We start from the raw sequence: 27,404 nt of genomic DNA, 5'->3' as shown, positions 1-27,404 counted from the left end.
GGGACAGGGAGAAAACCACCGGGAAAGGTTTTAAACAAATGCAACAAACACAAGTCGGAAGATGACCATAAAATACTCAATAGTTACGATATAATAATTTTATGTATCGCACACAGAATTTTCGGCGATATGTCCAAAGACATGCAGTTAGGTTAACATGGGGGTGGCCTTGGGCTGAGGTGACCTTGAGCAAGGCGCCTAACCCCCAAATGCTCCCTGGGCGCTGTAGCGTAGCTGCCCACTGCTCTGGGTATGTGTGTGTGCTCATTGCTCACTTGTGTGCGCGCATGCATGTGTTCACTGTTTCAAATGGGTTAAATGCAGAGGATGAATTTTACTGTGCTTGAGTGTGCATGTGACCAGTAAAGCCGCCTTCAACTATCCAGTTTCGGCAAGCCTGTGCCCAATTTAGCCTTGTTTTCCTATTCTTGACTGACAGGATTGAAACCTGATCTGGCCTTCTGCTCTTGTAGCCTACTCACCTCAGGTTTTGATGTTTTGAGATGCTTTTCTGCTCACCACGGTTACAGAGTGGTTATTTGTGTTTCTGTAGCCTTCTTGTCAGCTCAAACCAGTCTAGCCATTCTCCTCATCAACAAGGTGTTTCTCCCCACAGACCTCTCTAGAGACTGTTGTGAATGAAAAAGAGATCTCAGGAGATCAGCAGTTTACTAACAACCAAGGTCAAAGTCACGGAGGTTACATTTTTCCCATTCTGATGTTTGATATGAACATTAACTGAAGCTCTGGACCTGTGATTGGTTGTAGCACTGCTGCTACATGATTGGCTGATTGGATAATTGCATGAATGTGCAGCATATAGACGTGAGTGAATAGTATATGATAAAGTAATTTAAGTTATAGTATAGCAACACCAGTTGTCTTTGATTTCATGAATTAAATTGAACTGTATTTATTAATAGTGGGAGAAAATGGCATTATGTTACATTAATGGTATTTAGCAGACGCGCTTATCCAGAGTGACATACAGCATACCCAGAGCAGCCTGGGGAGCAGTTGGGGGTTAGGTGCCTTACTCAAGGGCACTTCAGCCATTCCTGCTGATCCAGGGACTCGAACTGGTAACCTAATGCTTCTTTAACCATTAGGCCATGGCTTCTCCCATGATATGGTAGTATTTCCTTTTCTGAGTGTGTTATATTCTTTAATAACTTGTATATGTGTGCCTTTATCACAGTTTTCAATCACATTTCGTGTCCTCTGAAAAGCTTCTGGTTCCTTTTCGGGTGCAGTAATCACCCTATTGCCCACTATCCTGCATGTTTATTTCTTATTTTTGGCATATATTATACACTGTTATCCTTAAATCAGGTCTGGAGTCTGAGAAGCTGATAGAAAGTGTTTTTGTGTGTGTTTTGGGTTGTTTTCTTGTCTTCAAGGTACAACCCAATTGAATATTTAATTTCTTGGTTTTTGTGTCTACTGCCTCATAGACGCGGAGCCACTATATCATCGTAATGTAAGAATGAGTGTAACAATATGCGTATGCGCATGCACAGTGCGCTAAGCATTACAATCACCAGAACGGCAAATCGTGATCTCGCGATACGAACAGTTGATCTCGTGTTATCAAGGTACACAAGAACGAGTGGTGAAGCCACTATGTCATCGTGTTGTAAGAATGAGTGTAACAATAGCGAAACTTTATAACCAATCAGCACTCATCCTGATCAAGTTCGATTACCTGTTCTACTTCTTAATAAACTTCGGAACTAATCAGAACTAGAAATGAAATAAGAGAAACCCTGTTATAACTTCATAGTATCGGAAGATAATCGGCAGATAAAAAGATAAATGAAATTCATCTCGTGGTTCGCCAAGGCTACTGATTTCAATATCAAGTAAGTGGTGTTTATTTTAAGAAAATTTACCTTTTGATTATTACAGCTTTTATTTGGTTCTTCTGAAAGGTCAAATGAAAGGTTTGGTAAGTCGTGTTTGAGCTTTTTGGCTGATTATTTATGCCAAGAATTCCAGCCATTCAACAAAAACTCAAGAAGGCAGCGAAGACAACGTTGGAATCTTTTGAGGGATCCGCTCGGTTTGCAATTACAAAAGCTTTGTGGGAATAAATCAGCTCCTTCATGAAAACTAAGAGTAAAAGTTAAAAGTATAATTGGTCAAACTTCTGCTATTCGCTTTAATTTTTGAATTTAATTTTTTTTATTTTAGAGTCTTTACACCACACTTGTGAAACAAAATGTGCTCATCTCATCTCATTATCTCTAGCCACTTTATCCTGTTCTACAGGGTCGCACAAAATGTGCTCATTGGTACTAAATAATGCTTCTAAGACCATTCATGAACAAGTGCTTTCTTACGATTTTGAAAATGGATCTAGTTCACAGCACTGTATTTTGAACAAAACACAGTAAACAAAATTGGTAACCAAAATACTCCAAGCCCTGATGCTGCTCACAGCTTGGTGATGCTTGCAAGAGATGAGGTGAGGATCACTGAAACATGCATATGCTATATTTACTGTATGGACATGGGATCAGAAAACTATTTTATTTAGAAGCAGTAGCCACATGTACCCATAGGGTACTGATTTTTTAAAAAGGATATTAAATATATTGTTTTCCCGCACTCAAAAACCCACAATGGATCAAACGTTTTCAATTAAACTATATAAATGATGTACTTGTTTATTGATTTCTATTTAAACTGTATAATTTAGACAAACTTGTGATGGAACATTACCTGGTTCATAACAGAGTCTCTTTATTGTTTCAACAAGACAATGTTTGAAACTGGCTTTGAATTACTGCTGGATTGTATTTTGCATTGGCTGGGCATGTTCCTGTGATGAAGATTTCATTAAGTCGCAGAAATAGGATCTTTTAGCTGTATATGATGGTTCTGCAGATATGGCAGGGCAGAGTAATACTGCAGCTCAGACAAGGGTGTGTGTGTGCGAGAGAGAGTATGGAGGAGACGCAGGTGTCATCATTACTGTCCACTGGGTTTCAATCATCCTTGTGGATCTGGGTTCCTATAACTGACATGCAAAAAAAAAAAAAATAATAATGAGAGCACGGGAAAGAGTAGAAGAAGCAGAATTCATCGATGTGAAAGGTACATATATAGATATATAGACATCTCTCTCCTGCTGTCTGGCCTCTATGGAATGGCAGCGTGTCTAATTGGAGAGGGAGATGAGTGGACCAATACAACTCATTATCTTCAACACTGGGTGGAGATAAAAATAATTAGAGACACAGGGGAAGATTACAAAGAGATTGTGTGTGTGTGTGTGTGTGTGTGTGTGTATGTGTGAGAGAGAGAGAGATAAAATATAACAAAGTACATTTTAAATATTTCTTTCCAGCATTCCAACGAACTAGCACAGCTACAAAACTCTCACCTGTCACGTCCACATGCGTTTATGATCTGAGTGTGGAGCGCGCACCAAAGACTACTATGCGCGCACAGCAGCGCACCTCAAACTGCTACTCGCACACAAGCTAATTAGGACAAAGTACCTTGCACCTGTTCCTGATTAGAGGGCAATCATGGTGCATGCTTACTTAACCCAGACTTTATGAAGTATACGCCTCATGTTACCGAGCCTTATATTGTTTCGTCTTTCTCTGGTTCTCGACTCTGATTTGCATTTCCTTGGACATCCCGTTTGCGCCTTGTATTACCCTTGCCCGTTGCACGACCCTGCCTCTGCCTGACGTTTTTGATCCGTTTGCCTGTTTTGTAAATAAACTCTTCCTGCATTTACATCTGTTCAACTGTCATCAATACATGACATCAACTCAGCTTAATTAAATAATATGTCTTCAAGTATAATATAATATTTGACATTTGTTATGGCATTACAATATTATCAAGTGCTTCAAAATGGGCACTTGAACTAACTTAGCGTCACAGTAGTCTATATTTTGTTAGTTTTTATGCAGCTATATACTGAATATCAGTCTGACCAAAGGACCAACATCCCTGGCAGAGGGTCTTTCTTGCGTTTCGACAGTGTTCGACACAATTTCTGTAGTATAAATCATTTTCAGTGTGTGGAATTGCCTCCAAAGCTTTGGGATTTTCAGTGAATCGACTCTGTGATTGACTTCCAGCAACATAAGTGTGAACTGAAAGCAGCACAGACACACACACACACACACACACACACACACACACACACACATATATATATATATATATATATATATATATATATATATATATATATATATTTTTTTTTTTTTTTTTTTTTTTTTTTTACTTCACACAAAATATCCATATATACCTCACACAAAATATCCATCCATCCATCCATTATCTGTAACCACTTATCCTTTGTAGGGTCGCAGGCAAGCTGGAGCCTATCCTATCTTAACGTTGACTGTGCACTTGTTAAATCTTCACTTGTTGTCCGAAACCTTGGAATACCGCTTGACCCCTCACTCAACTTTGATCCCCACATTAAATTCCTCACCAAGACTGCTTTCTTCCACCTCTGGAACATCGCCTGTCTTTGCCCCTTTCTTTCCATTAGTGATGCTCAGACTTTGGTCCACTCCTTCATTATGTCCCGCTTAGATTATTGCAACTCCCTTTTTACTGGCCTCCCTACTAAATCCCTTCAGAGACTACAATACATTCAGAACTCTGCAGCGAGACTCCTTACCCATACCAAACGATCTTCTCGTATCACCCCCATTCTTTCTCAGCTTCACTGGCTACCTGTTGTGTCCCGTATTAAGTATAAAATCTTACTACTCACCTTCAAAACTCTCCACAACCTTGCTCCTCCTTACATCTGTGATCTTCTGACCCCTTACACTCCAGCCCGCTCTCTCAGATCCTTTAGCCATAATCTCCTTGCTGTTCCTCGCACTAGATCCTCTACCCTGGGTGGCAGGTCTTTCAGCACCATGGCCCCCAAGCTCTGGAATTCCCTCCCTCAACCCCTCCATGACTGCTCTTCCCTTCCTTTCTTCAAATCTCATCTCAAAACCTTTCTGTTTCATGAACACTTCTCCTCCACCACTGCATAAACTCACCAATCTTTAGCAACCTTTTTTTTGTGTGTTGTTTTCTTTGACCTATGTAAAGCGACCTTGAGTTTGAGAAAGATGATATATAAATGTAATTTATTATTATCCCAGTTGACTATGGGCAAGTGGTGGGGTACACCCTGGTCATCACGGGGCTGGCACATAGAGACAAACAACCATTCACACTCACATTCACGTATACAGTCAATTTAGAGCCACCAGTTAGCCTAACCTGCATGTCTTTGGACTGTGGGGGAAACTGGAGCACCTGGAGGGAAACCCACACAGACACGGGGAGAACATGCAAACTCCACAGAGAAAGGCCCCCATCAGCCGCTGGGCTTGAACCCAGAACTTTCTTGCTGTGAGGCGACAGTGCTAACCACTGTGCTGCTGTATTCAAAATATATTTTGTTTATATTTAAATTTACTAATAGGGTGGCATGGTGGTGTAGTGGTTAGCACTGTCGCCTCACAGCAAGAAGGTCCTGGGTTCAAGCCTAGCGGCCGGCGAGGGCCTTTCTGTGTGAAGTTTGCATGTTCTCCCAGTGTCTGCGTGGGTTTCCTCCGGGTGCTCCGGTTTCCCCCACAGTCCAAAGACATGCAGGTTAGGTTAACTGGTGACTCTAAATTGACCATAGGTGTGAATGTGAGTGTGAATGGTTGTTTGTCTCTGTGTCAGCCCTGCGATAACCTGGCGACTTGTCCAGGGTGTACCCCGCCTTTCGCCCGTAGTCAGCTGGGATAGGCTCCAGCTTGCCTGCGACCCTGTAAAACAGGATAAGCGGCTACAGATAATGGATAGATAGATTTGCTAATTAATTCAAATTGCTTCGCTATGTGTGGCAGGAAGTGAGGGGTGTGTGTGACATTTCTCATGCTTCATACCATAGACGAAGTAATTGATGATGAAATTCATTGCCATTGTCTGTGAATTTACATGTTTGATTTATTTATATTAATGATGGCTCAATTTATAAAGTCTACATCTTTCGTATATTCAATAACACACAATCTTTCCCCTCTTATTCCAACGAAGCAGAATGGACTTTATATCTAAAGTACTGAATGTGAGAGAGAGAACATGGGGGTGTGAGTGAGAGCATTAGCAAGGCAGAAATCGGGAAAGACAGACATCATTTTAGGAAAGGGACATACTGTGTTCATGCTAAATTTGCTGCATTGCCTGAGGAGAACAAGGAACCACACAGAGCTGACTATAATGGTTATAGTGTATTACGTTAGATCTTACCTTACAAATATTATAGAATGTACTTTTATGTAAGGAGTAAAAGATGATGGAGCATGTTGTCAGGGGAAACTAATCAACAGCAATGTGGTGTGACACAAAGCAGTTATGTTTAGCACCCAGAAGTTGATCTTTTTCCAATAACAGCATGCACTGAAGCAGTTTATTCCTCTTATGCCACAGCAAATTGCCAACTATTCAAATTATTTATTAAAGAACGTCATGTAGGACTTTCAGCTTAAATTATGTGAATCAAATTCACGTGTTTGAAGGCTAATGCTAATAAGACACAAAGTTTTATCTGTAATAGAGAGTGAGAGATGTAACAATGTTTAGTCTTATCAAATTAAAACAGCTCAGCCATAAGCAAACCTTGATGCCAGTGGCAAAAGTGGCGTTCCTGAAATAGCATTCTGTATCCTGCTACATTGCTATCCTGTTCCATTGAATCATACTGTTTTTTAAAGGTGCTACGTGTAAGAATTTTGGTTGAATCTCATCTCATTATCTCTAGCCGTTTTATCCTGTTCTACAGGGTCGCAGGCAAGCTGGAGCCTATCCCAGCTGACTATGGGCGAAAGGCGGGGTACACCCTGGACAAGTCGCCAGGTCATCACAGGGCTGACACATAGACACAGACAACCATTCACACTCACATTCACACCTACGGTCAATTTAGAGTCACCAGTTAACCTAACCTGCATGTCTTTGGACTGTGGGGGAAAACGGAGCACCCGGAGGAAACCCACGCGGACAACATGCAAACTCCGCACAGAAAGGCCCTCGCCGGCCCCGGGGCTCGAACCCAGGACCTTCTTGCTGTGAGGCGACAGCGCTAACCACTACACCACCGTGCCGCCTTGGTTGAAACTTTTAGAAAAATTTTAAATTCTCAACAAAATGTGAAGAAGTAACAGATTTGACATTATGTTGAAGATGTATTGCATTGCAGAGATAGCTACTGAAGTTAGCATGCTAACCAGCTAGCCCCAAGACAGGACGTATCCGTCTGTCTCATAATACCACTTTGTACCTCAAGAGGCGATAGTGAGTCACTGTAGTGTTCGGTCTGCCCTCAGCCCAAAATGAGCAGAGAAGTCACGCGTCACTGGCAGCTACATACATGTTAGCTTCGAAGCTCAGACTGCCGAAAAACAGAGAATTGAAGCAAATGGGTCGTTGCAATTCATAAAAACTACTGGAATCCAGGCACTGAAACATGGATTTGCTGTATTTTTGGAAGAGAGGAAAGAGAAAGAAAAGGGATCCTATCAGGAAGAACTGAATCACAATGCCAAACAGTGAAAGACTAGATTACAGAGCGAGCCTCCACTCACATACCTGGACATTGCAATCTCATTTTTGGACTGAGTGCCTACACATTGCATGAGTTCAAAAGTTACAGATCCCTGGAAGCTCGTGAACAGTTGTTTTTTTAGTGCCTGTGTGGAAGATCTGCTAATTCACAAGCCGGCAACTGCGAGAACCCATTTACATAAAGGTAATGTGGCACTCCTCTTTTTGGCTCAATTATTTAACCAAATATATAATTCAAAACATTCAGCTATGTCATTATTTTATTGAGTCATAGGTGTTTTAATCAGTCGCATTATTAATAAAAATTATTTTGTAAAACGGTTACATATTTGCTGTGTCATGAGCTGTAGTGGTCTTAGGCACTACTGATGCGTGAGCTGCTGTGGGTGTGTTCTTGCTAAAAGCTGAACTAAACAAGCTATAATGTAACTATAGGCTAATGGCACACATGATGATTATAAGGTAGCAGTGTTATCTTGACCAGTTCTCAGAGTTTCAGCAGTTTAGTCAAATTTCGTGTATTTTTGCCATGCTGTTAATTAGTAGTTGGCGCTTTTTATTTTTAAAAATATTTAATTAATTAATTATTATTATTTTAAATATATAACTGACTGTTGCGTTAGATTGTGCTATTTTCAGTGAGTGATATATTCATGCTATATAGATGACTTGCAACCACGTGATCAAAATGTGCTAGGTCATGAGTGTCCGCCATGATGATGGATATACAAAGCAACTTGGATGGCAGCCGCTGAAAGTGTGTCTGTAAACAATGCTGAATTTTCTCACTATCACGATTTGAATGGTCAAGCGAAGATTTAATACAAAGAGATGATGGATGTGTGTGGTTTTAACCCGTATTATTTTAAAAAGTTAGACTTTTCTGAGGGGCGGCACGGTGGTGTAGTGGTTAGTGCTGTCGCCTCACAGCAAGAAGGCTCGGGTTCGAGCCCCGTGGCCAGCGAGGGCCTTTCTGTGCGGAGTTTGCATGTTCTCCCCGTGTCCGCGTGGGTTTCCTCCGGGTGCTCCGGTTTCCCCCACAGTCCAAAGACATGCAGGTTAGGTTAACTGGTGACTCTAAATTGACCGTAGGTGTGAATGTGAGTGTGAATGGTTGTCTGTGTCTATGTGTCAGCCCTGTGATGACCTGGCGACTTGTCCAGGGTGTACCCCGCCTTTCGCCCGTAGTCAGCTGGGATAGGCTCCAGCTTGCCTGCGACCCTGTAGAAGGATAAAGCGACTAGAGATAATGAGATGAATGAGATGAGACTTTTCTGAAGATAAGACGCTTCTATCGACCATCGAGTACCCAGATCTCATCTCATTATCTCTAGCCGCTTTGTCCTGTTCTACAGGGTCGTAGGCAAGCTGGAGCCTATCCCAGCTGACTACGGGCGAAAGGCGGGGTACACCCTGGACAAGTCGCCAGGTCATCACAGGGCTGACACATAGACACAGACAACCATTCACACTCACATTCACACCTACGGTCAATTTAGAGTCACCAGTTAACCTAACCTGCATGTCTTTGGACTGTGGGGGAAACCGGAGCACCCGGAGGAAACCCACGCGGACACGGGGAGAACATGCAAACTCCGCACAGAAAGGCCCTCGCCGGCCACGGGGCTCGAACCCGGGCCTTCTTGCTGTGAGGCAACAGCACTAACCACTACACCACCGTGCCGCCCGAGTACCCAGATATCATGTTCTATCTGGTTTGGCTGCGGAAGAATCAAGTCCGACCTTGGATGAAACATAGCCCATTTTCTGAGTGGGTGCCCAGCCTGGATTGTTTCTATCGTATAATTCTGCTAGCACTCCTAGAAGTGAAATGGTAATACGTACGTGTGTTAAAATTATAACAACGACCAAGTGAACCACGACAAGAGAACGCTCATTTAATAGCAAAATTCTAGCAACATGAAATAAAATTCTTCCATGATCATTATTGAGAAACCTTTTGAATCTCACCTGTGATAAAATTATTACTGCAAACACAAGCTGTTTTGGTTTTAGCCTCTGTTAGATCAGCCCTGCTGATGTTGTTCAGCTGTGCTCGTCTCCTCTCCATACTAAGCCTCAGCGTTTCCTAGCTCTCTTTTCGAATCACAGATGGAATTCTAAAAAATCGGAACGTGCCATGATCACGAGTACTGTTGTGACCACAATCATATACAACACAAAGATACGGCAGAGCTAAAAGAACGCTTAAAGCAGTGGAAAAACAAAGAGAGTTGCACACATGTGACTGTTTTGTATGGAATGTCGCTTGACCCCACATTTGTATATCCACCAACATGGCCGACATCCAGGTTTCTATTTTGCTTTGACATCACTTGCAAGTCAAGGATTCAGTGAGTCATAATTCTTTGAGAGTGGTGATATGTTGGGGGGGACTGTGCATTTCCTTGTTTCTTACAATAGGGCTGGACACCCTAACTTTCTGACCCCTATTTGTTTGGAGTGTGGCCAGGTAGCCAATTTTTACACATTGTACCTGTATATGGACAAGTCATCAGCTGCCCAGCCCTAACGCTGCTGTTCAACAATTCTGACAATACAGAGTGCAAGAGTGGAAAGTGTTCAAAAAAGCAGCTACATTGGCAGCATATTCCATCTGATTAAAAAAAAATTGTCTGGCGTGCTTGAAACTGATACAGGCTGGTCTGATTGCTACTTGTTTGCACTGTGACTGGTTACTGCCAACTGCACTACCTCCCACACTGAGAGCTGTATATTCTATTATTTGCTCTTATTGGTAATGTTTTATTTCTTTGGTATTTTGTATTTTAGTTTTTTATACGACCTCCTTGTATAATGCTATTTAGTTTTTGTATTGATCTTGTGCAATGGGGAAATGTTACTGGATACCTTGAATTTCCCTATGGGATTAATAAAGTATCCATCCATCCATCCAGTTCTTGAAACTGGTACAGGCGGTCCTGATTACTACTTGTTTTGGTTAATTCTTGATATTTATTTTCGCTCACACATTCTGCTCTGTGCTTAAAGGTCTCCTTGCATCGTTTTTTCATTAATTGTCCGGTGGTCTCTAGTATGAATGAATGCCCTGTGAGCCGGTTTTGGTGAAAAAAAAAAATGCTGTGGTTCTCCTGTTTCAAGCTGTTCTAGTTTGGTGGAGGAGTGGGTGGCGGGAGAACGACAGGATTTCAGCTCTTACTCATTAATATACATGACATGTAAACGCATTATCCCTGATTGGCTAACAGCACTGTGACGCTACCTCCAGTGAATCAGAGCAAGCAGATGTGGGTGTCTTACTACGGCAAGAGAGAAAGAACAAACCGCGAAAGGAAAAATACCGCGCGCTGACATCATTGAGGTGCGACGCGAGGAAATAAGAAATTCAACAAATGTTTGGGTTTTTACTGAACAAACAAACGAATAAAATGAACGAGTGACTTAAAAAAAAGAATGTGGGTGTCTTTGTAAAAACTGTTTTGATTGGCTATTATGGTCTCGACGTCGATGTTTTGACCAATAACAATGTAGATAACATGAATTTTACATCACATTCAACGAGATTTAAATGAGACTAAAGATGACAACTTACAAATAATGTGTAAACATCGTTGGAATTAATAAAGTTTGAACAGCATGAAGGAACATACCCCGACCCCCCGAAATTAATAAAAAAAAATTCTCAACGGATTTGGCATAATATAAAAAGGACGTTTTTTACTCAGAAAAAGCGGAACTCCGCCGAGAAGCGGAAAACTCTCATCCCTGCCTAGCTTGTGACCATGTCATGCATGCTAACGTGGAGAATATGAACATGCTATTTTGTAACAAAAACCTTCGAACAAAAAGTTCATGTTTTACTTAGAGCTTGTGAGCTGGTGGTCGATCATCTTGACGGTACAGATCCAGGGATTAAATGCAACCTCGAAGCAAAACCACTACTGAAGGCACCGAAGTTTGAAAAGTCACTGTGGTTGAAATGATCAGAACACAGTACTAACGTTGCATTATACTTTGCTGGTGGTGTTCCAAAGATAAATTCCAACCATTTCTTCTTCACCTCTTCTATCTTGGGCAAGAAATGCAACGTTGATGTCTTACTGCCACAAATAACACAGGCATGAACTTGTTCAGACATGTTTTCAACTTGCTTTTAGGTCCTCTTCGTTAGCTACTGATGAGATGGGCTCTGCTCAGTGTTGCCAGATACTGCTGACGTTTTCCAGCCCAAAATATGTTCAAAACCGCCCAATCTGGCAACACTGGCTCTGCTATCTCTCCTCGCGCTTAAATCCGAACTTCCTTCCCGTGGGTGGTCGCAAGCCAAGGTGGGCGAGGCCATGAATACTAATTTACGAAGTGACGTAAGATCGTATGGCTTTTTCAGATTCGCTCGTTTTTCCGACTATTTTCTTTCATAAGCTAATACAGGGAATGGGAGTAGAATTACATTTTCACATGCAGCATGCATATGCAACTCGGAGTGAACTATGGTATTTCAAAAAGAGCCAGTATTAAACTTTTTTGGTGGAAGGGCACCTTTAATGAAGGTTATGTTGAATGTCTTTTTCTTCTTTTCATAAAACTATGATCCTGACGGCTGATGTAATGGTACATAATGTCTTTCTTCTTTCATACAGTAGCGTAGTTGAAACCAGTGCTGTAATGCTTCATCGCCCATTTATGTTATACATAGATTACTTAGCTTTGTCAATTAAATCATCATCCAGTCACATAGCTACAACACACTCTTGAATGTAAATATATACTCATGTTTGTCCTACAATAAACTGAGAAACATTTGTGAGCAGCTGTGCCTGTGTAACTGTTTGCTCCCGGACCGAACCGTGAGGCAGAATCTCTTAGGCGGCAGAGATCTACATTCCTAGATCATACTTTGTCAATTTAACCTCCTTCGATACACAGATATCAAAACCTAACAGCCTCGAACCCACTCCTGGTGCCCCGTTCTTGACTTTGTTCCAATTAACTCATGCCAAAAGAAAAGGTGGGAGAAATTTAAAATTGCTGACAATTGAATATTTAAAAAAAATTTATTTACAAATTGAAATGTGAATATTTTAATATGTCTGTATTTAAAAAAATAACAACAACAAGAAAGTACACCTGTCTGCTGTCTGTATGCAGGTAATGAAAAGCCAACCAATATCTCATCTCATCTCATTATCTCTAGCCGCTTTATCCTTCTACAGGGTCGCAGGCAAGCTGGAGCCTATCCCAGCTGACTACGGGCGAAAGGCGGGGTACACCCTGGACAAGTCGCCAGGTCATCACAGGGCTGACACATAGACACAGACAACCATTCACACTCACATTCACACCTACGGTCAATTTAGAGTCACCAGTTAACCTAACCTGCATGTCTTTGGACTGTGGGGGAAACCGGAGCACCCGGAGGAAACCCACGCGGACACGGGGAGAACATGCAAACTCCACACAGAAAGGCCCTCGCCGGCCCCGGGGCTCGAACCCAGGACCTTCTTGCTGTGAGGCGACAGCGCTAACCACTACACCACCGTGCCGCCCAACCAATATCTACATTACCTAAATGAAATAAAGGCATAATAAATGAAAATTATTTTAAAGAATGACACTGCACACACCACCACATAGATCACTCCTCACGGTATTGATTATTCTTTAATGTTTTCATGCTTTATAACCCAAGCTTTAGCAATAAAATTGTAGCGCTCTTTGCCAAAGGAATAAAGTCAGTTTAATTCATAGATTTTTGTTTTTAAACTGCTTCATCATGCCAACTTTGTTGGAGATTGTTTTTGTTTTTCTATTCCCAACGTAACTCAATATGTAGTGAACAGAGGTGGATAAAGTACCCAACTTCATTACTTAAGTCAAAGTACAGATCCCACTGGTCAAATGTTACTCCGATACAAGTGAAAGTTGTACAGTCAAAGTTTTACTTAAGTTAAAGTACTGAAGTACTTGCTTTTAAAAATACTTGAGTATTAAAAGTACATTTTCTATCAGCGTATTATATTATTGCCACAATGCTTACAAAACCTAATGCCGCTACCAAGGACAGAAATGTGAATTCACAAAATAAACGCATGCTGTGCCATCATGGCGGTTTAACGTTAAGCTAGCTAGTCAGTGAAGCTCCACCTGAAGCCTAGCAAACTCTCTTTTCAAACTCGAAATCATATTGGGTAGCTAACGCTACTAGAAAAGAAAGATTTCTACATTCTGTTTACAACCCCGATTCCAAAAAAGTTGGGACAAAGTACAAATTGTAAATAAAAACGGAATGCAATGATGTGGAAGTTTCAAAATTCCATATTTTATTCAGAATGAAACATAGATGACATATCGAATGTTTAAACTGAGAAAATGTATCATTTAAAGAGAAAAATTAGGTGATTTTACATTTCATGACAACAACACATCTCAAAAAAGTTGGGACAAGGCCATGTTTACCACTGTGAGACATCCCCTTTTCTCTTTACAGCAGTCTGTAAATGTCTGGGGACTGAGGAGACAAGTTGCTCAAGTTTAGGGATAGGAATGTTAACCCATTCTTGTCTAATGTAGGATTCTAGTTGCTCAACTGTCTTGGGTCTTTTTTGTCGTATCTTCCGTTTTATGATGCGCCAAATGTTTTCTATGGGTGAAAGATCTGGACTGCAAGCTGGCCAATTCAGTACCCGGACCCTTCTTCTACGCAGCCATGATGCTGTAATTGATGCAGTATGTGGTTTGGCATTGTCATGTTGGAAAATGCAAGGTCTTCCCTGAAAGAGATGTCGTCTGGGTGGGAGCATATGTTGCTCTAGAACCTGGATATACCTTTCAGCATTGATGGTGTCTTTCCAGATGTGTAAGCTGCCCATGCCACACGCACTAATGCAACCCCATACCATCAGAGATGCAGGCTTCTGAACTGAGCGCTGATAACTACTTGGGTCGTCCTTCTCCTCTTTAGTCCGAATGACACGGTGTCCCTGATTTCCATAAAGAACTTCAAATTTTGATTCGTCTGACCACAGAACAGTTTTCCACTTTGCCACAGTCCATTTTAAATGAGCCTTGGCCCAGAGAAGACGTCTGCGCTTCTGGATCATGTTTAGATACGGCTTCTTCTTTGAACTATAGAGTTTTAGCTGGCAACGGCGGATGGCACGGTGAATTGTGTTCACAGATAATGTTCTCTGGAAATATTCCTGAGCCCATTTTGTGATTTCCAATACAGAAGCATGCCTGTATGTGACCCAGTGCCATCTAAGGGCCCGAAAATCACGGGCACCCAGTATGGTTTTCTGGCCTTGACCCTTACGCACAGAGATTCTTCCAGATTCTCTGAATCTTTTGATGATATTATGCACTGTAGATGATGATGATATGTTCAAACTCTTTGCAATTTTACATTGTCGAACTCCTTTCTGATATTGCTCCACTATTTGTTGGCGCAGAATTAGGGGGATTGGTGATCCTCTTCCCATCTTTACTTCTGAGAGCCGCTGCCACTCCAAGACGCTCTTTTTATACCCAGTCATGTTAATGACCTATTGCCAATTGACCTAATGAGTTGCAATTTGGTCCTCCAGCTGTTCCTTTTTTGTACCTTTAACTTTTCCAGCCTCTTATTGCCCCTGTCCCAACTTTTTTGAGATGTGTTGCTGTCATGAAATTTCAAATGAGCCAATATTTGGCATGAAATTTCAAAATGTCTCACTTTCGACATTTGATATGTTGTCTATGTTCTATTGTGAATACAATATCAGTTTTTGAGATTTGTAAATTATTGCATTCCGTTTTTATTTACAATTTGTACTTTGTCACAACTTTTTTGGAATCGGGGTTGTATTTGTCAAGATTATGCTGAAACATATTTCTGAAAGGACTTTTAGATATGTTAACAGTATTCATGTTAGCATAACTCCGTTTTTACATGCTGACTAACAGTGTCCCAGTTAACTAGCTATGTGTAAACGTTCCCCGTGGACAAGGCTATGGCAACTTGGCGGGCAAATCCATAGAAAGTCATTTGACTAATCAGACTGCATAGCTACATTTGCAACATTATCGCAAGCTCTAAAAGCACAGACAACTTCACTGCAAGCTTTTTCTTGGAATAAAACGTTTATATACCTCAATATGCTTCCGCAGGTTGGGCAGCGAGTTTTTGTTGGCCGTGATGTGGTTCGTTTTCGGCAAACAAAGCAAACATTTCAAACAAAACGTATCTTTAATCCTTTCAGAAAACTGAAACATGGGTTCTAGGTATGGTAATGAGTGTGTGCATTCCCCAGAAGAACCGCCTCCTTCCATTCTGCCATCAATTGATCGTGTTAAATAATGCTGTTGAGAAATCATTGAGCTTGATTTTATACAGTCTATGGATGTGATGTGACCCTAGTGATTACTGATGGGCTGTCTCAGTATCACCTGCGAAAAAAACAATCACGTTTTAGAAAAGAAAAGAAAAAACATCCACTTTCAAAGCCGCTTCATAGTAACGAGTAATGAGGACCTTGACAGAAATGTAGTGGAGTGAAAAGTACGATATTTGTCTTTCAAATGTAGTGAAGTTAAAGTCGTAAGTTTCCAAAAAAAATAATACTCGAGTAAAGTACAGATACTCAAAAGGTATACTTAAGTACAGTACTCAAGTAAATGTACTTCATTATTGTCCACCTCTGGTAGTGAATGGATTTTGATGAAATTTGGAGGAATGGTGAGCCATGGGCCAAGGAACAATTGATTAGATTTTGATGCAAATCCGGATATGTATGTGGATCCAGGATTTATTTATTTATTTATTTATTTATTTATTTGGTCTGTTCCCACTCAAAATGTAGTGAAAGGATTTGGATGAAATTTGGTGTCCAGCTTTAGGATTATCCTCAGTTCAAGTGATTTGAGTTTGATGTTATGTGGCTTGGTGGAAGTATGCACTCTACTCTTCCAAGTGCCCTTGTAGTTAAATATTGTTGCTAAAATTGGACGTTTTCTACCTACGAGTGATCCAGAAAATCTCTTGCCTTCTATAAACATTTTCTTTCATAGCTTTCAACTGTCTGTACTTCATTATTTCTCTCACGCTGTCTTTTTTTCCAGCTTCATTCTTTTTTTTCACCCGTCCTCTCTTTCAGCCCCCATAAACCTTCTCATTTGTCTTCCTTTCATCATTTTTTCCAACTTTCTTTCCCTCTGTTTTTGCATGTTTTGAAGAAGAACAAGCTCTGTATGGAACTGTGGCGATTATCTTCTGATAAGTGTTACATAATCACTGATCATGAATGATAACAGTGAAGAGTTGTGGGCGGGGTGTTTTTTTTTTTTTTTTTTGGTTGTTTGGTACCTACTTACATTCTAGATATGGATGTTCAGTCATTCAGAATTATTAGCAAACTTGGTAAAGGTGTGTAAAAAAAAAATAAAAAATGTCTGATTTTAATTAGCTTAATTTCACATTGGAGATTTCATACAAATCTAACATTTAGTCTAAGAAAATTAAAACCTTTATAAAGATGTATATTTTGTAACAAAAGCAGAATTATTGGAAGATCCATCCATTATCTGTAACCGCTTATCCTGTGCAGGGTCGCAGGCAAGCTGGAGCCTATCCCAGCTGACTATGGGCGAGAGGCGGGGTACACCCTGGACAAGTCGCCAGGAAAAGGCTGCAAATGTATTTTTCTCCCATGTCCAGAGAGAAGGATGGTTAGAGATCATGATTGGAGATGCCATTTTGGTGTAACCAAATGTACAATTAGACACCACCTTCATGCCAAAGAACTATGTGGAAGGCAAGCCAAAAGAAAGCTTTTTCATTCATTTAACCACAAACATAAGCATCTGTGGTTTACTGGACACCACTGGAACTTTGACTAGACCAAGCTCTTTGGTTAGATGAGACAAAAATAGAGCTTTCTAGCAACAAATGGTTTCCAAAAGTGTGGGTTTTGTGTAAAAAGAATGATGGCTCTGGGGCTCCTGAGTGGCGCAACTGAAAAGCGTTCACCCTATCATCTGGAAGTGTCTCTAGCTCGAATCTCGATGATGCTACAACTATCTGGCCGGGAGCCCAAGAGAGTAAGGCCAAGTTTACATTAGACCGTATCTGTCTCGTTTTCTTCGCGGCTGCACTGTCCGTTTACATTAAACCGCCTGGAAACGCCGGGAAACGGGAATCCGCCAGGGTCCACGTATTCAATCTAGATTGTGTCTGGTCCGGTGCTGTGTAAACATTGAGAATACGCGGATACGCTGTGCTGAGCTTTAGCTGGCGTCGTCATTGGACAACGTCACTGTGACATCCACCTTCCTGATTCGCTGGCGTTGGTCATGTGACGCGACTGCTGAAAAACGGCGCGGACTTCCGCCTTGTATCACCTTTCATTAAAGAGTATAAAAGTATGAAAATACTGCAAATACTGATGCAAATACTGCCCATTGTGTAGTTATGATTGTCTTTAGGCTTTCCATCCTTCCACTTGCAAGTGGTAAGTGATATGCGCTGGGATCACACACACAGCGGCTCAGTCCCGAATCGTGGCTCGTGCACTTCACTTGCGCGCTCTGTGAGCTGCGCAGGGCCGGAGTGCGCACCCTCCAGAGGGCACTCGCTGTTCAGGGCGGAGTGATTTGGAGCGCAGGATGCCTGCGGAGCCGAGCGTATCCGTGTATTGGTGTTGCTGTGTGCACGCGAATCGTGTATTGGTGTTGCTGTGTGCACACTAATCGTTTTAAAAACGTTAATCTGATGATCCGCTGATACGGTCTAATGTAAACCCCACCTATAATGGGCCTGTGGTGTCAGGAAGGGAGGGGTGGCATTATCTTTCTCCCTGGTCAATTGTGGTGACACCAACCAATCATGGTCATTGTTGGCTCATGCGTGTGAAGGTGGGTGCGGATATCTCCTTCCTCCAAGTGTTATGCCACCACTAATGCACATGATGGCTTTCACTCTCCCTGGTTGATAGCCTTGTGATGGGGAGAGCTGTCTAATGGGTGGGAATTGGCTATGAAGGAGAAAATCAGCCATTTCTGTTTAGTATGCTGGAGGATTTGTGGAGATTGAGAGATTTTGAAATGGGTTGTTTATCCTCCTAAGGTCCTTGGAACCTTTTTAAGATACTTGTCATTATGGACTCCCTGAAGTACCAGGAGATTTTAAATGTAAACTTCTGCCAAGAAGATATAACTGGGTTGTGGTTAAGTCTTCAGCAAAATGGTTTAGTGAACACAGAATCGAGCTTTTGACCTGGCCATCCATGAGCTGAAGAGGACAGTCCATAAGAGAGAACCTTGAAGACGATCCGAAAATATTCTTGGGTTTCACGTGACGTCACAACCGCCTCGTTAGTGATTCAAAACTTTAGCTGGTGGTCTACCAAAGCTCAGTTGACAAAGCATTTGTACGGAGAAGTTGCATTGCTTGCATGAAAAATGCCTTACGCTTGCGTTGTTTTAGGTTGTTCGAATCGATCAAACCGTGAAACTGATCAAAGTTTCTTCAGGGTTCCCTGTGAACAAATAAAAAAGGGTGAATGAACACAGGATTTCACAAAAAGACGTCGAGAAAGATGGCTTTTGAACCTCTCACTGAAATCGAAGGGAGCCGAGTCGAAGCATGCTCGAGTTTGTAGTGATCACTTCGTGAAAGGTTTGTATATCCCTCTCAGCTATGTCCTTAGTGTTTTCCAAGTACTTTTCTTGCCATGTGTCGTTATTTTATGGTACTTTTTTAGTCATGAAGTGCTAAAGTCCCAAGTTGTTTCTTTGTTTACTGCTCACAAAGTCCATATGCATGAATGTCGTGACAAAATTCTTACCTAGCTATACAGTTACAACATGCCGTGATCACTTCTCCGTCTTGTTTAACTAAGATCCAGGTCTTTAAAGGGGTTTCTGATGATCTTTGTGAATGATTTATCTGAGTGATCAGAACCAACACAAGTGAGAATCAAGCAGTGTTGTTTGTTTACACTTCAACTTGCAGCGCTTTGTTGTAAAGACGCAAACAAAAAGCTTAAACAAAAACATACTTACACGGGCGAAAACAATACAGGATTCATTTGGCAGCGACTTGATACTGAGGTCCTTTACCCAGCCACATACAAAAAAGTTTTAAGCCTCCGTACTCTTCCATGCTTTCATCTGTTTTGTGGTGTAGAAGGATGACCAGATAGTTTGAGATGTCGGGGAACTCGACTGAAGGGTAGTTTTCGAGATCGTATGACAAATCCTTCTTTCCCAGACTGTAGGGGTCGATTCCATTGCACATAGCAATCTTCTAAATATATCTAAAGCAAGCAGTGGCTTCTAGATTACGAGCATACTCTGATAAGTTATCGCTAGTTGTTTGCACTACAGCAGCCGTTTTGGTTTGCTAGACCACCAGCTGTTTTACCAGAAGTGAAATCGCTAAGAAAAGTCACGTGACTGAAACCCAAGAATTGAGGAGTTCTCCAGATTCTGAACACTTAGGAGCGTTGTAACGTTGGTAAAGGGAGGTAACACTCAGGATAATGTGTAAAGGGCATGTTTGCTAAATAGCTAACTGTGTAGCTAGAAATGTCTCATCTCATCTCATTATCTCTAGCCGCTTTATCCTGTTCTACAGGGTCGCAGGCAAGAGCCTATCCCAGCTGACTACGGGCGAAAGGCGGGGTACACCCTGGACAAGTCGCCAGGTCATCACAGGGCTGACACATAGACACAGACAACCATTCACACTCACATTCACACCTACGGTCAATTTAGAGTCACCAGTTAACCTAACCTGCATGTCTTTGGACTGTGGGGGAAACCGGAGCACCCGGAGGAAACCCACGCGGACAACATGCAAACTCCGCACAGAAAGGCCCTCACTGGCCACGGGGCTCGAACCCGGACCTTCTTGCTGTGAGGCGACAGCGCTAACCACTACACCACCGTGCCGCCCCAGCTAGAAATGTATGAATTGATATGAGCTAGCTAACTTTGTGTTATTGATAAAGAAGGTGGTCTTCATTTCAGTATCGGTATAACGTTCTCTGGGCTCATTTGGTTTTCCTGTTTTGTGTTGGCTCCTCCTACCTGCTCACCTGAGGCCTGTCTCACCTGGTTCAGCCTCTATATAAGATCAGTTTGACAGATACCAGAGAGAAAGAGGAAGGGACAGGTGGCAGCTGTCCTTTTTGGGCCTTTTTGGTTTGTGGGGTTTTATTTGTTGCATTATTTTTATTTATTTATTGTTTATTTTATTTTTTTTTTGTTACAGGGCACCACACCTTGTGTTCCATTCACGTTCTTGACACTATTGATGACTGACTAACCGTACTGACCCATTTGCTTATATTGTTTGTCTTTAATTCTTTCCTCAGTTTAAGTTTTGTTTTAGCTTATTCCAATAAATCCTTGAGTTTTCTAATTTAAAGAAGTGTGTTATCCTCTTTTGTTATGGTCTTGAGCCGGGTCGCAACAATAACTCACTTGGTTAGCTGGCATAAAACTGGATTTTTAGATTAGCGTGTCAGTTCTTCTTCTTCTTGCTGCTCATGGTCCGCATATTTGATTTGGCATAAGGGTTTTTTTTAAATAACACCGAATGCCCTTCCTGAATGCCAACCCTCCCCAAGCTATCTGGGCTTGGGACCGGCACTAACCATGCACTGACTTGTGCAACCCCAGTGGCTGGGTTTGTTTGTTTGTTTGTTTGTTTGTTTGTTTTAAATAAATTTACCTAATCTGCATATCTTTGAAATATGGGAGGAAACCGGAGCACCCAGAGGAAACCCACACAGATGGGGAAGAACATGCAAACTCGACACAGAAAGGTCCCTGCTGGCTATGAGGTTTGAATCCCGAACCTTTTTTGCTGTGAGGTGACCGTGTTAACCACTGCACCAGATTAGTGTGTCAATTGTAGGCACAAAAAAGTATATTATAAAGCTTTTCACCAGATGATCTATTTGCTCTTTCTTGATTTCATCTAACTAATCTTGCTTATTACATTTACTTTTACTCACATCCATTGTTACTACAGTAGCAGTACTTTTACTCGGCAGTATGTGTTGGACTATTTCCACCTCTGCTAATTAACCACAAAAATTTTTCATTAACTTTTTCCCCCCATCTTTACAAAGGGTGCTAATAATTCTGGCGCTGACTCAAGATAGAAGAAAAGTAGGGTCTGTTGGTAAGATGTAGATGATAACGCGGTAAGAGCATTACTGTTGTGAAAGTATTTTAATAGATTTTACCAAACACATATCAGTGTTGTAGGGCAGCACGGTGGTGTAGTGGTTAGCACTGTCGCCTCACAGCAAGAAGGTTCGGGTTTGAGCCCCATGGCCGGCGAGGGCCTTTCTGTGCGGAGTTTGCATGTTCTCCCCGTGTCCGCGTGGGTTTCCTCTGGGTGCTCCGGTTTCCCCCACAGTCCAAAGACATGCAGGTTAGGTTAACTGGTGACTCTAAATTGACCGTGAGTGTGAATGGTTGTCTGTGTCTATGTGTCAGCCCTGTGATGATCTGGTGACTTGTCCAGGGTGTACCCCGCCTTTCGCCCGTAGTCAGATGGGATAGGCTCCAGCTTGCCCGCGACCCTGTAGAACAGGATAAAGCGGCTAGAGATAATGAGATGAGATGAGAGATATCAGTGTTGTAGTCAAGGCACTAAACTTTGAGTCCGAGTCCAGTCTCGAGTCCCCAGTGTTCAAGTCCGAGTCATTAAAAAAATTTCACATCGAGTCCAAGTCAAGTCCAAGAACAAGACTCAAACTGCACCATTTGACGGTGGTTGTTTCAGCGCCATTAACATTTACTTTGTTCCTGAGCATGACGTATGAACAGATGAATGTGCATTCTCTTTGTCAGGGAGTGCGAAGTATTCTGTCAGAGATGGTTTGGAGACGGATGTAAGTACAAAAGGTGTTTATTAGTACAAGTGAAGACAGGTAAACAATCCAGAATGGCAGGCAAAATCATAAAACAGTGAAACAGGCAATAGGTCAAGCGAGGCACAAACAGGCTATCGTAGGCTCTGTAGAATCAAAGACGAGAAACAGGAAATCAGGGATCAAGAAACCAAACAAGCAAATAAGGTTCAGTAATGTGTCAGCAACGCAACTCAATACTTTGCAAAGTGTGTTTTCACAGTTTTTATATAAACGTGCTGATTGCGCCTTAATCCTGTGCAGGTGCGAGTTGTTTACGACACACGCGAGAGTCCGCTTGGTGTGCACGCTGTCCAGAGAGTCTATCTGATGCACGCGCCAAGGTGCACAGGCGCGGCACTCTCTTGCACGAAGTTAGTACAAAAATTAATAGAGATATAAATATAAATATCTTATGCCAAATTATTATGGCATGTTACAAAAAAATAAAGAAAAAATCCAAGTCCTCATCTCCAGTTTACGAGTCTGACTGCAGTAAATGCACAAGTCCAAGTCAAGTCACGAGTCCTTAAAATTAGGGCACAAGTCCTGGACTCGAGTACTAAAAGCCTGACATACACATTGATATTGATGATGTATCATGAGTCCATGTTTTTGAGCTTCCTCCTACTTTCATCCTCTTTGACTTGAAAAGCATGAAATGGTATGGAGCTGGGTATGAGAGAAAGATTGAATGAGTGTGTGTGTGGGTGGGTGTGTGTGTGGGGGGGGGACACACTAAGGAGATTCGCTCATTTTCTGCACTCATCTCTTTTGTCTTTATTTCTCTTTTCTTCTTTTCTATAAATAGCCTCTTTCCCTCAACTCTTCTTTTTTCACTTTTTTCCCCAGATTGGGGAAGACGAAGTTTATAATCTGTTGTACTTTATAATTAAAATCTTTTCAACCTTCCACACTATTCGTGAGTAGAATGAACCAAATCTGTCTATAGGGGAATACACAGCGGACTTGCTGAAATCAAGACTGCAGTGAATGGAAAGAATACTGTGGTATAATCTGGTACAGCTACCAAGCTTTTGGTCAATCCTTCAAAGATTAAAAGGCTGGGGTTCCCCCCCCCCCCCCCCCCCCCCGGGCTATTTAAGGTGGATTATTTTGTGTAACCAGGCTGAACAATGCCAGCAAGGTTTGAATGAAAAAATCCACAGTGGTTTAAAGAACCGAGGCTGGGGCTGATTTCTTTCTAGCCCAGACTGTAGAATCAGTGTCAGTCATGCACACAGAGTGAGACATCTTCTGGATTTGACATCACAACTTCCCTAATTTATCACAAACTATGCAACGTGAATCAGGTGTCTTCGAGCATGGACATGAGCAGACTGTCCAGGAGTCCAGCCTTGTCCTGGATCAGGTTTGGGCTGTTGGGAATACAGTGTTCCTGTGTAGCAAGTAGCTCAGTTTGTCCTGGTATGAACCCTTGTCCTCACATCTTCCTTTCTTCATTAGCACAGCTTTGGAATGTAGTGTTATGAAACCAAGATGCACTCAACCTACTGCATGCTAATAAAAATCACTAAATTTATGTATAATAATCATTTCATAATGCCTAATAGCATCAGCATGGTGCTTTGAATCAGGTAGAGGTGACTTATTTCTGATCAGTATGCTTTGTTTAGCCTTTGAAAGCGATGCTAAAAGCTCTGAGGGAGGAACAGATGGTCCGACAGGCAGTATGTTCTGTGCCGATGGGATCTTGTTGAGCAAACCCTGGTCCTGGGAAAATTAAACAAAGAAGGGAAAAGGGAGCAGGGGGAAAAAAAGGATTCAGAAAAGTGAGCGCAAGAGGAAAAAGCAAAGTTAAAGTTGCTGCCTTGGAGAAGCCAAGCATTGTTTGAAGTTAGCAGGTGTTTAGATTGGCTGATTTCCAAAAGAAAGTGCATATTGTGTGTTGGACCTGAGAGAAAGGAGCTATTTTGCAGCAGAAGGTCATTTGGACAAAAGACTACGACTGGTTGAAACAGTATTTGTTTTGTAAATTCACTTTGTGTAGTCATGTTGCATCCCACTAACCATTCCTCTCTCTCGCTCTCTTTCTCTCTCCTTTAGGAACAACATGCCTGGTGGCGACGTTGTCTGATAAGGAACTGACGGTAGCTAACGTCGGCGATTCCCGAGGAGTTTTGTGTGATAAAGACGGTAATGCCATCCCCCTATCATATGATCACAAACCGTACCAACTCAGAGAGCGCAAGAGGATCAAGAAAGCAGGTGGGCCACAAAAAAAACAAGGATGAAATGTATCATGTCTATGCAATGGTGCTTTGTTGCCCCCTAATGGTTCCAGCTTGAATTGCATGTGATGATGACGAATTTGTTTAGTAAAATAATGTACAAAATACAAGTATAGTGTACATTAAAAAACATGGATAGCACAATAAAGAGTAAACACTGATTTCCATTATGGTCCAAGTGCATCAAGTGCCAAAAGAGGGGAGGAGAAAAAAAAAAAGTGTCCAGGAGGTATGCAAAATAAAATATGGCATGAACTAGAAGGTTAGCGAGGACATAATAAAAGGATTTTGTGAATGCTGATAAAATTGATCAAATAATTTTGTGACATTGGATTTAAAACTACATAAAACATTATGGACTGCAACTGACATGGTAGTTCATTCCAGGTAGTGATCGCAGTGATACCTAAATAAAGAATGGCCAAATTACTTAACAGAGGGGAAAATAAAGGGACACACCAGATACTGAAAGCAAAGGTTCACATACTTTTGCCACTCACAGATATGTAATATTGGATCATTTCCCTCAATAAATAAATGACCAAGTATAATATTTTTGTCTCATTTGTTTAACTGGGTTCTCTTTATCTACTTTTAGGACTTATGTGAAAATCTGATGATGTTTTAGGTCATATTTATGCAGAAATATAGAAAATTCTAAAGGGTTCACAAACTTTCAAGCACCACTGTAGCTGAAACACATTTACAGTTAGGTCCATAAATATTTGGACAGAGACAACATTGTTCTAATTTTGGTTCTGTACATTACCACAATGAATTTTGAACAAAACAGTTCAGATGCAGGGCAGCACGGTGGTGTAGTGGTTAGCGCTGTCGCCTCACAGCAAGAAGGTCCTGGGTTCGAGCCCCGGGGCTGGCGAGGGCCTTTCTGTGTGGAGTTTGCATGTTCTCCCCGTGTCCGCGTGGGTTTCCTCCGGGTGCTCCGGTTTCCCCCACAGTCCAAAGACATGCAGGTTAGGTTAACTGGTGACTCTAAATTGACCGTAGGTGTGAATGGGTGTCTGTGTGTCAGCCCTGTGATGACCTGGCGACTTGTCCAGGGTGTACCCCGCCTTTCGCCCGTAGTCAGCTGGGATAGGCTCCAGCTTGCCTGCGACCCTGTAGAAGGATAAAGCGGCTAGAGATAATGAATAAATGAATGAATGAGTTCAGATGCAGTTGAAGTTCAGACTTTCAGCTTTAATTCAGTGGGTTGAACAAAAATGATTGCATAAAAATGTGAGAAACTAAAGCATTTTTTAAACACAATCCCTTCATTTCAGGGGTTCAAAAGTAATTGGACAAATTAAATAATTGTAAATAAAATGTTCATTTCTAATACTTGGTTGAAAACCCTTTGTTGGCAATGACTGCCTGAAGTCTTGAACTCATGGACATCACCAGATGCTGTGTTTCCTCCTTTTTAATGCTCTGCCAGGCCTTTACTGCAGCGGTTTTCAGTTGCTGTTTGTTTGTGGGCCTTTCTGTCTGAAGTTTAGTCTTTAACAAGTGAAATGCATGCTCAATTGGGTTGAGATCAGGTGACTGACTTGGCCATTCAAGAATATTCCACTTCTTTGCTTTAATAAACTCCTGGGTTGCTTTGGCTTTATGTTTTGGGTCATTGTCCATCTGTATTATGAAACGCCAACCAATCAGTTTGACTGGATTTGAGCACACAGTATGTCTCTGAATACCTCAGGATTCATCCGGCTGCTTCCGTCCTGTGTCACATCATCAATAAACACTAGTGACCCAGTGCCACTGGCAGCCATGCATGCCCAAGCCATCACACTGCCTCCGCCGTGTTTTACAGATGATGTGGTATGCTTTGGATCATGAGCTGTACCACACCTTCGCCATACTTTTTTCTTTCCATCATTCTGGTAGAGGTTGATCTTGGTTTCATCTGTCCAAAGAATGTTCTTCCAGAACTGTGTTGGCTTGTTTAGATGTTTTTTAGCAAAGTCCAATCTAGCCTAGAATTCTGTTCCAGTCTAGAATAAAAATTCTTGAGGCTTATGAGTGGCTTGCACCGTGCAGTGAACCGTCTGTATTTACTTTCATGCAGTCTTCTCTTTATGGTAGATTTGGATATTGATACGCCTACCTCCTGGAGAGTGTTGTTCACTTGGTTGGCTGTTGTGAAGGGGTTTCTCTTCACCATGGAAATTATTCTGCGATCATCCACCACTGTTGACTTCTGTGGGCGTCCAGGTCTTTTTGCATTGATGAGTTCACCAGTGCTTTCTTTCTTTCTCAGGATGTACCAAACTGTAGATTTTGCCACTCCTAATATTGTAGCAATTTCTCAGATGAGTTTTTTCTGTTTTCGCAGCTTAAGGATGGCTTGTTTCACCTGCATGGAGAGCTCCTTTGACTGCATGTTTTCTTCACAGCAAAATCTTCCAAATGCAAGCACCACACCTCAAATCAACTCCAGGCCTTTTATCTGCTTAATTGAAAATGACATGAAGGAATTTCCCACACCTGCCCATGAAATAGCCTTTGAGTCAATTGTCCAATTACTTTTGGTCCCTTTAAAAACAGAGTAGCACATGTTAAAGAGCTGAAACTCCTAAACCCTTCATCCAATTTTAATGTGGATACCCTCAAATGAAAGCTGAAAGTCTGGACTTTATGTCCATGTCCATTATATAACTATAACTTGAAT

The 27,404-nt window shown here is 41.7% G+C and overlaps 1 protein-coding gene across 2 annotated transcripts in view; it reads left to right on the top strand.

Moving 5' to 3' along the window:
• The window catches only part of ppm1lb (protein phosphatase, Mg2+/Mn2+ dependent, 1Lb), a 208,111-nt gene that overhangs the window by 175,354 nt on the left and 5,353 nt on the right, over positions 1–27,404 (top strand). For both annotated transcript variants that reach the window (XM_060905850.1, XM_060905851.1), the window contains exon 3: positions 24,546–24,707. In XM_060905850.1, coding sequence (XP_060761833.1) covers positions 24,546–24,707 — 162 coding nt within the window. The remainder of the gene's footprint in view (positions 1–24,545; positions 24,708–27,404) is intronic.

The sequence above is a fragment of the Neoarius graeffei genome, chromosome 23, assembly GCF_027579695.1.
Source record: "Neoarius graeffei isolate fNeoGra1 chromosome 23, fNeoGra1.pri, whole genome shotgun sequence".
Taxonomy (NCBI): Eukaryota; Metazoa; Chordata; class Actinopteri; order Siluriformes; family Ariidae; genus Neoarius; species Neoarius graeffei.
The sequence above is the reverse complement of the archived record's forward strand: the minus strand, read 5'-3'. Positions and strand labels throughout refer to the sequence as shown.